The following is a 14,632-nucleotide window of genomic DNA, read 5'->3' as shown; positions in this document are numbered from 1 at the left end:
TTCTCAATTTTTATCTTATGGGTTGAAGAGAGAACTAGGGTTCTGCTCATTTCTTCTGTTTCAGGTCAGAAGGGCACAGCAACTTAATTTTTTTAACTGAGTAGAAGAGAAATATCTAGTGAGCACCCCAGATGGAAGACAGGGTACACAATCTTCTGATTATATTTAAGGAAAATTTCCAGGAGAACTTGATACCCCATTTTATGTACATGTAACATGATATTAAATGGGACTCTCTGTTGACTCCACAGCTTGGTGATTATAACACTGGTATTGTAAATGGGGTTCTTTCTATTCCAATTTCAGCTGAAGCTGTAAATGCAGATTCTGATTCAGGAGATCTGGGCTGGGGCCTGAGATTCTACATTTCTAAGCATGCTGAGGTGGTGCTGAGGCTGCTGATGCTCAGTTCACATGGTGCTTTGTCAGGGCTGACCACCTAAATGGGGACTGCATAGGTATGGTGCAAAATGGACCTGTGACCCCAGCCTTTCTCTATACTGATGAAGGACAAAATTAAGAAGGTCAGATTATCATCACCTAGGAGAAGCCAGGGTTGCTGAGAGCTCCTGAGGCTTTCCCCATTGCCCCCAACCTCCAGGCTGGTGAACTGACCTCCAAGAGAAACTTGCTGTGTGACTCTGAAGTTTGAATTTTGGAGGACATGGCCCATGAGTTCTGAGAAGATTGATGCTGCATCAGTGGTTGCTGTCAGGCAATGAATGCAGGGTGGCTCTGCTGGGAGAAGCTGCACCCATCAGGGTCTCACAGTTTGGTTCTCCATTGCCAGACTAGGTTTTTAAGACACAGATGTCTGCTTGGAGTCATTTAAAGAGTTTTAGTAGAGAGTGTCGAGGTCTGGGCCGGGCATGTCCATGGGGTGCCCAGGAACTGAGGGAGGATTACAAGTGATTGTCTAAAGAATAGGTCTTGCCAGTTCTCAGGTGGGTAGTGCAGATAAGTGCTAAAATGCACCCACATGGTCAAAGAGCCATTGAACATCTGTTCATCCCACCAGAGGAAACCAAGGCCAGGTCACACTGGTGATGGTCAGACAGAAGAGCTGTTTTGTCTTGTCACTTCTCCCTCCCCTTTGTCAGCTCTGGATGGTAGGAGGGTATGCATGCACCTGAGTAGGCAGGAGTGAGAACCATGCCCACTGCCCACCTGCAGGGCCTGAGAGGTACAAGAGGGATGTTTTTACTTTGAATGAGGTTCTGAATTTTGAGCATGACTTGGACTAAACTTGCTAAATTCTGAATGAGAGTGTATCATCAGAAAATTATGTGATATTGGAGATTTCTTGAGGGACATTCCCGAACAAGGCCACAGGGATTCAAATGGACAGAGGCTGGAACAGAACAAAACTGATTTATATAAACTATGAGTTGTCTTTGCTTGTTTTGAACAATTTCAAATATATCAGAGAGACAAGCTCATTACAAAAAGTTCCACCAAAAACTATAGTAATTTCTCTCCCTTTTAACTTTCTTTGAAATTATATTTATAATATATGATTATAATTAAATTATTAAGCAAATTAGATATTAAAATATGTTAAGTATATATGTTTTATGTAAGCCATAGTTATGATTTTTTAATATGTATCCATTTTTGATGGTCACTTGGGTTTTGATACGAAAATATTTTAAATGGAACTGCTCTCAAAGTTAAAATAAGAAATAATGGTGCTGCAAGAGCGTGGGGCAGGGGAGAGCAATGAGGAGAAAACTGGGACAACTATAAAAGAACAACAATTTTAAAAAATCAAAAGAAAAAAGAAATAAATGCTATCTGCTACCAAAGATAACATTCCAGATATTATCATTGCTTCACAAAGAAAAAATGAAGTCAAGAATTTTTCCATGGTATATACAGAATCACATAGAATATTATTTGGCTTATTGGCTGTTTCAGGCCTCCAAACTTGAGACGCCAATGGTCCTGACTGCACTGGATTAGGAATCCGGCTCAATGGCTGGACCTAGGTGCCACATGGGGGTGTCCTGCTATGAGTTCAAAGGTACACTCTTCTTGTCAGGATCAATAAGCATGAATATTTGTGAGGTATAGGATGCATAAATTATAGGGTATGAATATCTCTTCTTCCAAATGTGATTTAGATTAAAATTTGTTATAAAATATCAGATTAAATGACTACCTAATAAAGCATGAGCAATGCAGTGTCTGCATATACTGATAACAGGTAAAGAGCAAACTAAGCCACAGTATTCTATGGATGGAGTGATCCACTCTAATATAGATCCCACTGACATTTAACTTGGGAGTGAACTAAATTATTTTGTATTCCACAACTCAAAAAAGTTCAGATATGTTAGTATGTACTGTTACCTTTCTGACAGGTGATAATTTTTCTCTGTAGCTGTAGGCACAAATCATTGAGCTGGTTGGCATGCCAGTATTTTAGAAATACTTTTTGAACTCCCATCTACAACATAAATAGCAGAAATACATTTAACAGCATGAAGATGCCAAAAGGATGATGAATAAACCATCAGGCAGGAGATTTTTCCAGAAGACAATTAGAAAAAACAAAGCTAATGAAATTAATTCCAGTACATCTTCCTTATTATTTTTAATACTATTACATTTAATCATAATCCCAAAGGTTTTTTTAATAATAAGTATCTTTGCTGTGTGTACACATTGGTGACAAATGCCTACACACTACAGTTGTGGTTGCACCATGTAGTGCAAAATATTGACTGGCTTTGAGTCCTTATTAGAAGATAAAACCATCCCCTTGAATACATTTTCACACTCCAGAGTCACATTGCTATCATTCTTTTGTGTTCCTTTTCTTTCCTCAACTAACAGCAGGGAGGTTAAGTTTACAAAAAGGAAAACAAACAAACAAAAAGATAAAAGAAAATCATACAGCAGGCACACAGAAGTGTTTAATGACACTTAATTTTCTACTACATTGTATATTATTAAAAATTGAATGTATACAACTGCAATTATAGAACTGGAACATTAAACTAAAAAGTCATGAATGAGGAATAATCTTCTAGACATTTGTATAAACAGTAGTATACAACGAACATTATTCTCTAGACTTTTAAAATTTCATCATGTCACCAAATTAGTTGCTACAAAAAGCATTTGTGGTACACAAGATAGTCCAAACATGCTGCTAGGGATAAAGACAGCTACTAAAAAAAATTCTTAATAACACATAACAATAAGCTATGTCCCTGCACTTTAAAAATAATTTTCTTGTGTGTTGTGCTTATTTTCTAAGAATTCACAGAACTGTGGTAAGTGTGAGGAATGCCCTTCCTGATGTAAGTATTCACAGTCTTTTAGGGGAAGCAGACATAAATAATTTCAGAAAAGTCTGGTAAATACTAACATGAAGTGCTGTGGAAGCAGAGGTGATAGTCTGTTAGATAAAGAAAAAATACTGTAGGCAAACCTTGTAATATGTTCATAATCACATTCTCATCACTTGAAACAAACACTGTTAAAATAAGAGGAAGACTAACATGCGCTCCCAAGCATGAACTGGGGACATTAAAATGATAATGCTGCACAGCCTATGTCATAAATCACAATGACAGTGAAGCTTGCATGTATATACACATCATTAGGTATTGGTCCCTGGCTGGTTTGGCTCAGTGAATTGAGCGTCGGCCTGCGAGCTAAGTGTCGCTGGTTCGATCTTCCAGTCAGGGCACATCAGAGAAGGAAAACTCTGACTCCAAAAAACCTCCGCTGCCTTGCGGCATACCTCTTCAGGGGAAAGGCTAAGGGAGTAAACCCCGACAGAAAATCCGGAGCCGGAGTCCCTAAGGCGGTTTGACGTTGTAGTCAACACCAGCAACTCCTGCGGCGCACCTGAAGCCAAGCTGTATTGACTCCGTCTTTCCCTTGGACCCTTCAGCTCCGAAGAGAGGGGGGGGTCTGCTGCATGGGCAACAGCAGACCCTCCATATCACCCCGCCCAGGCTCTGTAGCTTCAGCTTCACTGGAGAGGACACTCCAGCGTCATCGCAAGATGTCGATTCAACACGGGAGGAGACAGATACCGTGTCACTTCCGAGTCAGACTGCACAGCCATTCTCGGCGGTACAGATAGACTCTTTTTTTTTTTTTTTTTTTTTTTTTTTTTGAAAAATTTTTTTTTTTTTATTTTGGTTTTTCAATTACAGTTATCCCCTTTTCCCCCAATTTCTCTCCCCCACCCAGCCCACCCCCTCTCCCGCAATCATATCCCTCCCCGTTGTCTATGTCCATGAGTCTTTTATACAGGCTCTTTAATTAAACCCTTCCCTTACTTATCCCCCTTCTCTCCCCAGATAGACTCTTAAGAAGCTACACCATCGTCTCTCGAGACGGACGGCTGCCGATGAGGTATTGGAAAGGTTTATAGATCAGACTTGTCTTCAGAGTGCTTGACCAGAGGCTGTTTATGAATCTTTTCATATGTAAACTAAGTTTACTTCAAACGTAGTTTGTCGCTTCTCATCTTTCCTTCTAACACTCCCCTTAGCCATGTTATCTTAATGAAACATAGTTTTGCTAGGGATTGGGACTTGAATACTGCACTATGGCAGTCAGGCTATTAGATCAACAGGAAAAGTTCTCAACTACTGTCCTGTTTGAGGCCTCTAGTTGATGAAATGTTCTTCATTTAGTTTTCTTTTAGTTGGTTGAAATTTGAGACAATTGCCTTGGGTGGGTGGCTACAGAGAGTTGTTGCTTCTTTCTCCATTGTATTGTTATTCTCTCTCCTTAGTTATTTTCCATAATTCACAGTCTTTTCTCCCCCCTTCCCGACTGTTGACTTATTTTGGCAGTCAACAAGAACAGTTGGTACTGTCTGTGAGTACTGCAGAGCAAATCTGTGAGACAGGCATTGGGAAGGATGGTGCATGTCATCTTTCTGTTCATCTCTGACTGTGGTATGTTACTCATTGGGGGAAACTAAATTCCAAAGGCAAAATTCATGCAAACCTGGTTTCTAAAATGAAACTCTTAAATAGTGATAGCCAACAATACTCCACAATAGGTGAATCAATAATGATCATTAGAGGAATTATTATGTGGAAGAACACAAGGGAAAAAGATCTAGAGAATGCAAATAGGAGAACTGGGTTTTAGTTCCATTCCTGGGCAGGAAGAGAGTTAGACAAATGACTAAGATCTCTTATAGTGACATTTCTAACTGCCATTCAAGAAAACCAAATAGGTCATCTTGAGAATTCTGCTAGATTTTAGAGATACAAAGAGGTCTCTCTCCTTAAGGAGCTCACAGTTTACTGGGGAAAATCAGCAGTGAGCAAATCCAGGAACAATATGATGATAAGAGGTATATTCAAGAAACATCAAATCTGTTGCCCCCAGAACACAACAAGGACACCAGCCTGTTAAACCAAGCACGCCGTTGACCGGAGACAGCCAACTGACCTGGAGTCTGCACGATCCTTCCCCATGTGGGAAGGCCACCCTCCCCTCCACACCCCCACTCTTATTAGGGTTTTCTGGACCCAAGGGTAGGTAGGACGACGACCATGTCCAGCTTGAAGCAGCTAGAGGAGCTTGAGACCTTCGCCCATTGTCCTTTACAAGATTACAAAGGGTCCTAATATTTGAGAGGGGGGGATAGTTAATTTTTATGAACCAGGGGTATGGACTTGGGGGGGATTGCTGGGGGAGGGGGGTGCTGGGTGGAGGGGAGCAAGGGGGAGAAAATTGGAACTGTTGTAACAATATAATCAATAAAAAACATTTAAAAAAAAAGAAACATCAGAGAGGAGGAGGTGATCAAGATGGTATCAGGTAGGATTCACTGAGAAGCATGTTAACTGAAGCGATTTAGTCTTGAAGGATATGCAGGAATTTCACAGGGTCTTTAGAAATGGTGGGAAAAAATGAATGTGTGGCAGAAAAATCAGCATGTGAAAGGCAAAGAGCAGAAAACGACAAACCATCTTGGGTACAGCTGTGTGAAGAATGGTGATAGAAGAGGTTGCACACTCAGCTGGTGGACAAATCATGATGAGTATTCCAGGAAAACATGGACGTTTTCCTATAAGCAATGTGATTAAAGTGAAAGAATGAAAGGGGATAAGATCTAAATTTTATAAAAATAATTTTTGAAACTATATTTGAAATCTATATAGTTCCTTATTAAAACTGTCTAGAGAATGGATTATTGGGTTTGGCTTTGGGAGGTAGTTGGTTGGTGAGGTGGGACAATATAATGCAATCAACAGTTTGGGTTTGGAAGATTATACAACCATGGCTTATCTGTTGGCCAACACTTATTTAACCTTTATAACTGAAACCAAACACCATCTTCATTATTAGATTTTTGATACTCATTTCTTCATTTCCAGTAGGGCCTTGATGACTTTCATTTGTGTTCCCAGAGCACCCTATGAATGATCCTTTATTTCTCTTATTATATTACATTGCATATATGTCATTTTATAGGCATGTGGGGAAGATGGATTCATATTAGAAAGACAAGATGAGGAACTGTGAAGTCTTGGTATAAGATGAGTCATAGAGATGGATGATAATGTCTTTAAGAATGAAAATAAGGTATGATGGACATATATAAACTGAATTTGGATATTTTCTGACAATACAGTATTCCCTCACTTATCGCAGGTATTATGTTCTAGACCTCCCCATGATAGGTGAAAATCTGCGAAGTAGGAACCTTACATTTATTTAATATTTATATATATCTTAAGGCTTTATAAACCCTTCCCACACACTTATAAACCATTCCCAGTCCTTTATTAACCTTTCCCACTCCCTTATTAACCTTTTCCACACTTTCATAAACACTACTTATGTTCTTAAACATATTCTACACTCTTAAACCTATATAATTTTAACAACATACATATACAGTACCACAAAATCCCGTGATGTAGTGAAAAACCCACGATAAATATTTAAATATAATATTTTTTAAAATCCCATGATAGATACAGTGAGGCTACAATAAGTGAACCATGATATAGAAAGGGACTACTGTACTCTATTATACAGTTTCACTTTTTCTCAGTTCCTTTGTCTCAGTAGAGGAGAGGGGTCAGTTGAATCATTGCTCCCCAACCTTGTATTATGTCTACACTATTTGTGGACCATTTTCACTCCATTTTTATTTTCACCATCATTTATTCTACTATTGACTGATGTTCATGACTTATTCCAAGCTTGCTGAATGACTTCAGGGTCTGGCTTCTATTGTATTGTCCATCATACCTTATTTTCATTCTTAAAGACATTATCATCCATCTCTATGACTCATCTTATACCAAGACTTCACAGTTCCTCATCTTGTCTTTCTAATATGAATCCATCTTCCCCACATGCCTATAAAATGACATATATGCAATGTAATATAATAAGAGAAATAAAGGATCATTCATAGGGTGCTCTGGGAACACAAATGAAAGTCATCAAGGCCCTACTGGAAATGAAGAAATGAGTATCAAAAATCTAATAATGAAGATGGTGTTTGGTTTCAGTTATAAAGGTTAAATAAGTGTTGGCCAACAGATAAGCCATGGTTGTATAATCTTCCAAACCCAAACTGTTGATTGCATTATATTGTCCCACCTCACCAACCAACTACCTCCCAAAGCCAAACCCAATAATCCATTCTCTAGACAGTTTTAATAAGGAACTATATAGATTTCAAATATAGTTTCAAAAATTATTTTTATAAAATTTAGATCTTATCCCCTTTCATTCTTTCACTTTAATCACATTGCTTATAGGAAAACGTCCATGTTTTCCTGGAATACTCATCATGATTTGTCCACCAGCTGAGTGTGCAACCTCTTCTATCACCATTCTTCACACAGCTGTACCCAAGATGGTTTGTCGTTTTCTGCTCTTTGCCTTTCACATGCTGATTTTTCTGCCACACATTCATTTTTTCCCACCATTTCTAAAGACCCTGTGAAATTCCTGCATATCCTTCAAGACTAAATCGCTTCAGTTAACATGCTTCTCAGTGAATCCTACCTGATACCATCTTGATCACCTCCTCCTCTCTGATGTTTCTTTTTTTTTAAATGTTTTTTATTGATTATATTGTTACAACAGTTCCAATTTTCTCCCCCTTGCTCCCCTCCACCCAGCACCCCCCTCCCCCAGCAATCCCCCCCAAGTCCATACCCCTGGTTCATAAAAATTAACTATCCCCCCCTCTCAAATATTAGGACCCTTTGTAATCTTGTAAAGGACAATGGGCGAAGGTCTCAAGCTCCTCTAGCTGCTTCAAGCTGGACATGGTCGTCGTCCTACCTACCCTTGGGTCCAGAAAACCCTAATAAGAGTGGGGGTGTGGAGGGGAGGGTGGCCTTCCCACATGGGGAAGGATCGTGCAGACTCCAGGTCAGTTGGCTGTCTCCGGTCAACGGCGTGCTTGGTTTAACAGGCTGGTGTCCTTGTTGTGTTCTGGGGGCAACAGATTTGATGTTTCTTGAATATACCTCTTATCATCATATTGTTCCTGGATTGATGGAGTGGCGTTTTCTCAGGATATATTAGAGATTCCATATGACCCGATTGTGGGTAGTTGAGAAGCAGTCTGAGTGTTTCAAAGAGCAGATCTGCATGTTAGGCCTTGTGTGGAGGCAGAAAAATGAAGTTCTTCCTGGGAGCCATGAAACTGAATAATGGTAAGGGAGGAGTAGGGTGAGTATATGAGGCACAGGGCATTGTGTGGAAAGGTGGAATGTTAGACGGGCAGACACTTGTTATGTTGGACACCAGAAGAATAGGTCAGTTCCCAAAGTTCCTGGTGAGTTTTTGGTGTAGTTAAGCCCATACAAATTCTCCCTGTAGAGGTAAAACCAATGGCTATGAAAGTGAGGAGAGTTTCTGGGCATCTGATTCATTGGGAGGGGGAGAGAATTAAAGTCTGAATCCATACTAAAAGTGTCCTGTTAAGTAAGACATAGCTAAGGACTTTGTAGAAATGGCAAGGTACTGTGCTGCCATCACATTCAGATAATTTTAAAAGTTGTTGATTCAGCTATTTCATATACTTTACAGTTATTCAATGGACTGATTCATTATTTCACATTCATTCACGTTTTTACTATATGATTTATTTGTGGATTGGCAAGATTTGGAAATGCTCATTGCAAAGGTAACATTTGTTTGACTTTGCTGGTTTTTTTGGGCTGTCATGTTTGTAGTAAATGCTTTGTCTCTCTTGAAAGAATAAAATTATCCCTTTGGTAGTATTTTGGATTTCTTCCTCAGAAACTATTCTGAATAATGTATTTCAGCGATGAAGTCCCCTGGTATCACTGATATTAAGGATTAGTGGGGCATAAATCTAGAAATCTTTCTTTATCAGTAAAATCCAGACAGGATCACCTGAATTCTAAATTTACAGGAATTTTACATTGTCTATTAATGAGGTGGACTAGGAGAAAAATGTTGGCCATTTTAATTTTTCTATGGAATGAATTCCTGTAAAGTTACTCTGTGCTTTAGTCTTCTGTATCAAATCCAACAAATTAGGACTCATCCAAATGAGACTAAATGTTTGGATCACCTTCGTTCTTGATGTTGGTTGCATTCTTTTATAAAAAGAAATTTCTATGTAGAAAAGGAGAAATTAAACATTCTCCTACTGAGCCCTATCCCTGTGCTTTCCCTAGAAGCAGAGTGTTCTGATCTGAGATTAAAATGTTAATGTCATTCTGACTCCTGTGAAAGTAAACCATCTGTGAATTATAGTCATCGCTATTTTTATTAGAATACCATTAGGGTTTTTTTTGAAGTGACAGATTTTTAAAGATTAAACAAAATTGTCATTGATGACTTTAAGAGCTTCAATTACTGCTAGTTTTCATGGATTTTTTTAGAGGCACAGGCTGCAGAAGCACAGACAACTGCTGGAACATCGGTTGCGATGGAGTGTAGGTGGTCTGGAGGCTGTACTAGAACAAGATATTAAGAGAGCTTGTAAAGATCCTTCCCTCTTCATCATCATCATCACTGATTGCTGCTTCCAATCACAGAGGTACAAAGGGCAGGTTTTGCTCTCCTATGGACTGCTAGAGGGACCAACACTTCCTGTTTCCATGGCAACCCCAGAACCCCACAGGAGATACACATTACTGGCCTCTCTTTTTAGGGGTATTCCCCATTTGACCACCCCTCACTGTCTGGGAGACTACAATAAAAAAAAATTAACTTCAGAGTGATCTTTCTAAATATTCATCTCACTATATTACTTTTGTGCTTAAAATTATTTAGTTGTAGGTCACAACTATCAGGATAATGTACAAACTCTTTTGAAATATTTATTATAAATATTGTTCTTTTCAATGCATTCTTGTTTACCTATTCCAAAACCATATCATATTGGCTATGGTTTCAAAATAAGAACTTATTTTTCTCCTCTGGCTTAACATAATCTATTTCTTTTCCCCTCAATACCATTTTTTAAATCATCTACAAAATGAGCTCTCAGGTACACTGTATCTTTTACCTTTCCTGATTTTCCATGTCTCACATTTATTCATCCATCGATTCTATTATGTGTCTATTGTATTTATCTATTTCTTCATTTAAAACAGATGGTTTGGTGAGAACCTTCAGTTTAATATTTACCATATAATAAAGAATTAATTAAAATAGCCTATCTATGTAATTAGTGTATCTTGCATATATCTCTACAATATCATGTATTTCTTGATTTGTATACCTATCTAAATATTCAATTTGTGAAATATTTTTGTGGGCTAGGATAATGCTGAAAAAATATAAAGGAAATAAGTTATATATATATTGAGCTGAAGGAAATAAAATTAAGTAGAATAATAAAATGAGAAAAGAATATCAAAGAAAATGATTTTAGGACTTCTGGTCAAGATGGAGACCTAGACAGACATGCTGCATCTCCCTCCACAACTAAGAAGGAATACAACTATGTCAAAACTGCAGATAACCAGAAGTTCCAGAAAATCGAGCTGCATGGAAGTCCAACAGACAAAGAAATAAAGAAGAAATACTTATCAAGACAGGTATGAGGGGCAGAGCTGGGATGGAAAGGATGTGCTGTGGTGGCAGCAGCAGTGCCATCGGCAAGCCAGCAGAAAGTGCAGTCACACATTTTAAAAACTAGGGAGGGACACCTGGGGAGTGCTCCCAGCACCAGACCAGACTGCGCAGCTCACAGTCCCAGCACCGAGGAAAATACATAAAGCCACATTGTTTCTGACTGTGTAAACCAGTGGGGGTTGGGGCGGAGGAAGAAACTGCCAGTCTCTTAGCAGAGTCCACTTGTTTAAAGGGTCCCCATGGTCCTATGACATCCACAGACCCACCCACTCTGGGAACAATGGTCAGGACAACAGCTAGAGAGGCACCAGTCCTATATGGAAGTGGGAGAAGTGCCTGGAAAAGGGGTGAGTGCTGGGCAAGCGGCATTGTTCCCTCTCAGACCACGCACCCCCCCCCCCCCGCAGCACCACAATGTGGTGAAATGGGTTGCCCTGCACTGACGAATAACTAAGGCTCTGCCTCTTACACATAACAGGTGTGACAGCTCTACCTAAGACACAGAGGAAAACAAATACAGGAACCTGTCAAGATGAGGAGATAGAGAATTATGGCCCAAAAGAGGGAATGGATCAAGGTTCCCATGGGAGGACTAAGGGATGAGGAGATAGCTGTTATAGGTCATTTTTCCTCCCCCAGCCCCCTGTAGCTCTAAGTTCCAGAGTTGCAACAAAGAGCAACTTACCAAGCCAGACCTCTGTGGTTGCATGCTCAGGCCAAGCAGAACAAACGGTTGACCAAAACATTCCATCCTTGAGCAATGTACTGTCCCAACCACATAATTGTGACAGTTCTGGAACACAGCTAAACAACGTTATTTTCAGCTGAGCATTTGTAACCGTCCCCGCACCTGCAGGAACCAGGATGTGTTTTTTACCTTTATAAACCCCTTAGTCTATAAGGTCTGGGCTGGTCATCCAGCTTTTGCTTTGTGTTTGGATGAGCAGTTGCTGGCCAGCTAAATAAACGCCTAAATCTGCTTCTAAATTGCCTCATTTCCTCATTGCTTGCTAATGCACCACAACAATAGCCAACCTAATAGATGAAGAGTTCAAAACACTGGTAATAAAGATGCTCACAGACCTGACAGATATGCTTAAGTATGGCAGATGCATAAAAGAAGAAATGAAGGCTATGCTAAATGAAACAAAGTATAATCCACACAAAAACCAATGATGAAGGGAAGAAAACTGAGGCTCAAGTCAATGATTTGGAACATAAGAAAAAAAGAAACTGTCAATCAGTACAGAATGAGGAAACAATAATTGAAAAAAATAAGGAGAGGCTTAGGAACCTCTGATAGAACTTTAAACGTGCCAACATCCGAATCATAGGGGTGCCAGAAGAAGAGGAAGAGTGAAAAATTGAAAGCTTATGTGAAAAATAATGAAGGAAAACTCCCCAAATTTGGTGAAGGAAATAGACATACAAGTCCAGGAAGCACAGAGAGTCCCAAACAAGCTAGACCCAAGGAGGACCACAGCAAGATACATCAAAATTAAAATGCTGAAGGTGAAAGATAAAAAGAGAATCTTAAAAGCAGCAATAGAAAAGCAGAGAGTTGCCTACAAAGGGGTGCCTACAAGACTCTCAGCTGATTTCTCAAAAAAAAACTCAGCAGGCAAGAAGGGACTGGCAAAAAGTATTTAATGTGATGAAAAATAAGGACGTACAACCAAGATTACTCTGTCTAGCAAAGCCATCATTCAGAATGGAAGGGCAGATAAGGTGCTTCCCAGACAAGATAAAGCTAAAGGAGTTCATTATCACCAAGCCATTATTATATGAAATGTCAAAGGGACTTACTTAAGAAAAAGAAGATCAAAATTATGAACATTAAAATGACAACAAATTCACAACTATCAACAACTGAATCTAAAAAATAAAAACAAAATCCAACTAAGCAAACCAGAATAGGAACAGAATCATAGGTTATGGTTTTTGGAGGGTTATCAGCTGGAAGGGGGAAGGGGGAGAAATGGGGAAATGGTGCAGGGATTAAGAAGCATAATTGACTGGTACAAAATAGAATGGGGGAAGTTAGAATAATATAGGAAGTGGTGAAGCCAAAGAACTTATATGCACGACCCATGGACATGAACGAAGGAGGGTGGTATTTCTGGAGGGAATGGGAATACTGGTCAGAGGAAGCAAAGGGAAAAGAATTGGGACTACTGTAACAACACAATCAATAAAATATACTTAAAAAAGAAAGTGATTTTAATAGACACTAGTTATAACATGAACTCAGATATTTACAAAAATTCATTTAAAATAATGAAATAAAAAATTAAATGTTTGAACTATTTAAATTCATTCATTTTATAAAAATGCATATAATGTAGTTCAGGAAATCACGGTTCACTTATCACGTACTTGCTGTATCGCAGAATTTGTAAAAATATTATATTTAATTATTATTTTTTAATGTGTTTTATTGATTATAATATTACATTTGTGCCAATTTCCCTTCCCTCTGCTCCCCTCCACCCGGTGGCCCCCCTCCCTCCAGTTGTCCCCCCCTTTTAGATCATGTCCATTAGTTGTGCATACAGTTCTTCTCAACCTCTCTCTGTCTATTCCATTCCCTCCTACCATGATCCTTAATTCCTATATCATCTCCCTCCCTCTCCCCATTCCCCCTCCCTGTTGACCTCCCCCCAATATGTTCCCTGTACCTATAGTTCTTTTTCCACTCTCATTGCCTGTTTAGTTTGCCTTTGTTTCAATTCCCTAGCTTCTGTTGTTTCTTGTGATGCAGTTTTCATTTTAGATTTCATTGTCTTGATCCTCCTTTTTCTAAACCAGTCCCTTTAACATCTCATATAACAGTGGTTTGGATCTAATGAACTCTTTCAGTTTTATTTTGTCCTGGAAACACTTTCTCTGTCCTTCTATTCTGAATGACAATTTCGCTGGATAGAGTATTCGTGGTTGTAGGTTTTGGATTTTCATTACTTTGAATATTTCTTGCCAGTCCCTTCTTGCTTGCAGGGTCTCCCTTGAGAAGTCAGCTGATAGTCTAATTGGGACCCCTTTGTACATAATTCTTTTCTTCTCTCTTGCTGCTTTTAAGATTCTCTCTTTATCTTTAATTTTTGACATTTTGATTATAATGTGTCTTGGAGTGGTTCTCCCTGGGTCCAGTTTTTTTTGGAACTCTCTGTGCTTCCTGGACCTGTAAGTCTATTTCCTTCCCCAAGTCTGGGAAGTTCTCCTTTATTATATTTTCACTCAATTTTTCAAGTTCTAGTTCATCTTCCTCGCTCTCTGGAAAACCAATGATTCTTATGTTGGGCCTTTTATAGCTGTCCCAGAGGTTTCTGATCCTCTCATCGTTGCTTCCCATTCCTCTTCCTGCATTGGTTGACTGCTTGTTCCTTCTCCATATTCCAGTTTGTTGAAATGAACTCTGGATTTTTTTCCTCACCATCTGTCTCGTATGTGGTTTTGTTCCTTTTGTTATGAGTGTTTTTCGCTTCTTTCTCATCTTTTTCCAGATCTTTTGTGAATTCTGTAAGCCACCTGATAACAATGGCCCAGAACTGAGCATCTG

General features: G+C 39.1%; 1 protein-coding gene across 1 annotated transcript in view; it reads right to left on the bottom strand.

Annotated features, from left to right (window-relative positions):
- Positions 1–14,632, bottom strand: part of MYO16 (myosin XVI) — a 654,868-nt gene that overhangs the window by 96,737 nt on the left and 543,499 nt on the right. Inside the window, exon 30 of the mRNA XM_090257968.1 lies at positions 2,353–2,449. Coding sequence (XP_090114094.1) covers positions 2,353–2,449 — 97 coding nt within the window. The remainder of the gene's footprint in view (positions 1–2,352; positions 2,450–14,632) is intronic.

The sequence above is a fragment of the Furipterus horrens genome, unplaced genomic scaffold (assembly GCF_987537825.1).
Source record: "Furipterus horrens unplaced genomic scaffold, mFurHor1.1.pri manual_scaffold_12, whole genome shotgun sequence".
In the NCBI taxonomy this organism is placed as follows: domain Eukaryota; kingdom Metazoa; phylum Chordata; class Mammalia; order Chiroptera; family Furipteridae; genus Furipterus; species Furipterus horrens.
This window is presented reverse-complemented; position numbering and strand designations above follow the sequence as displayed.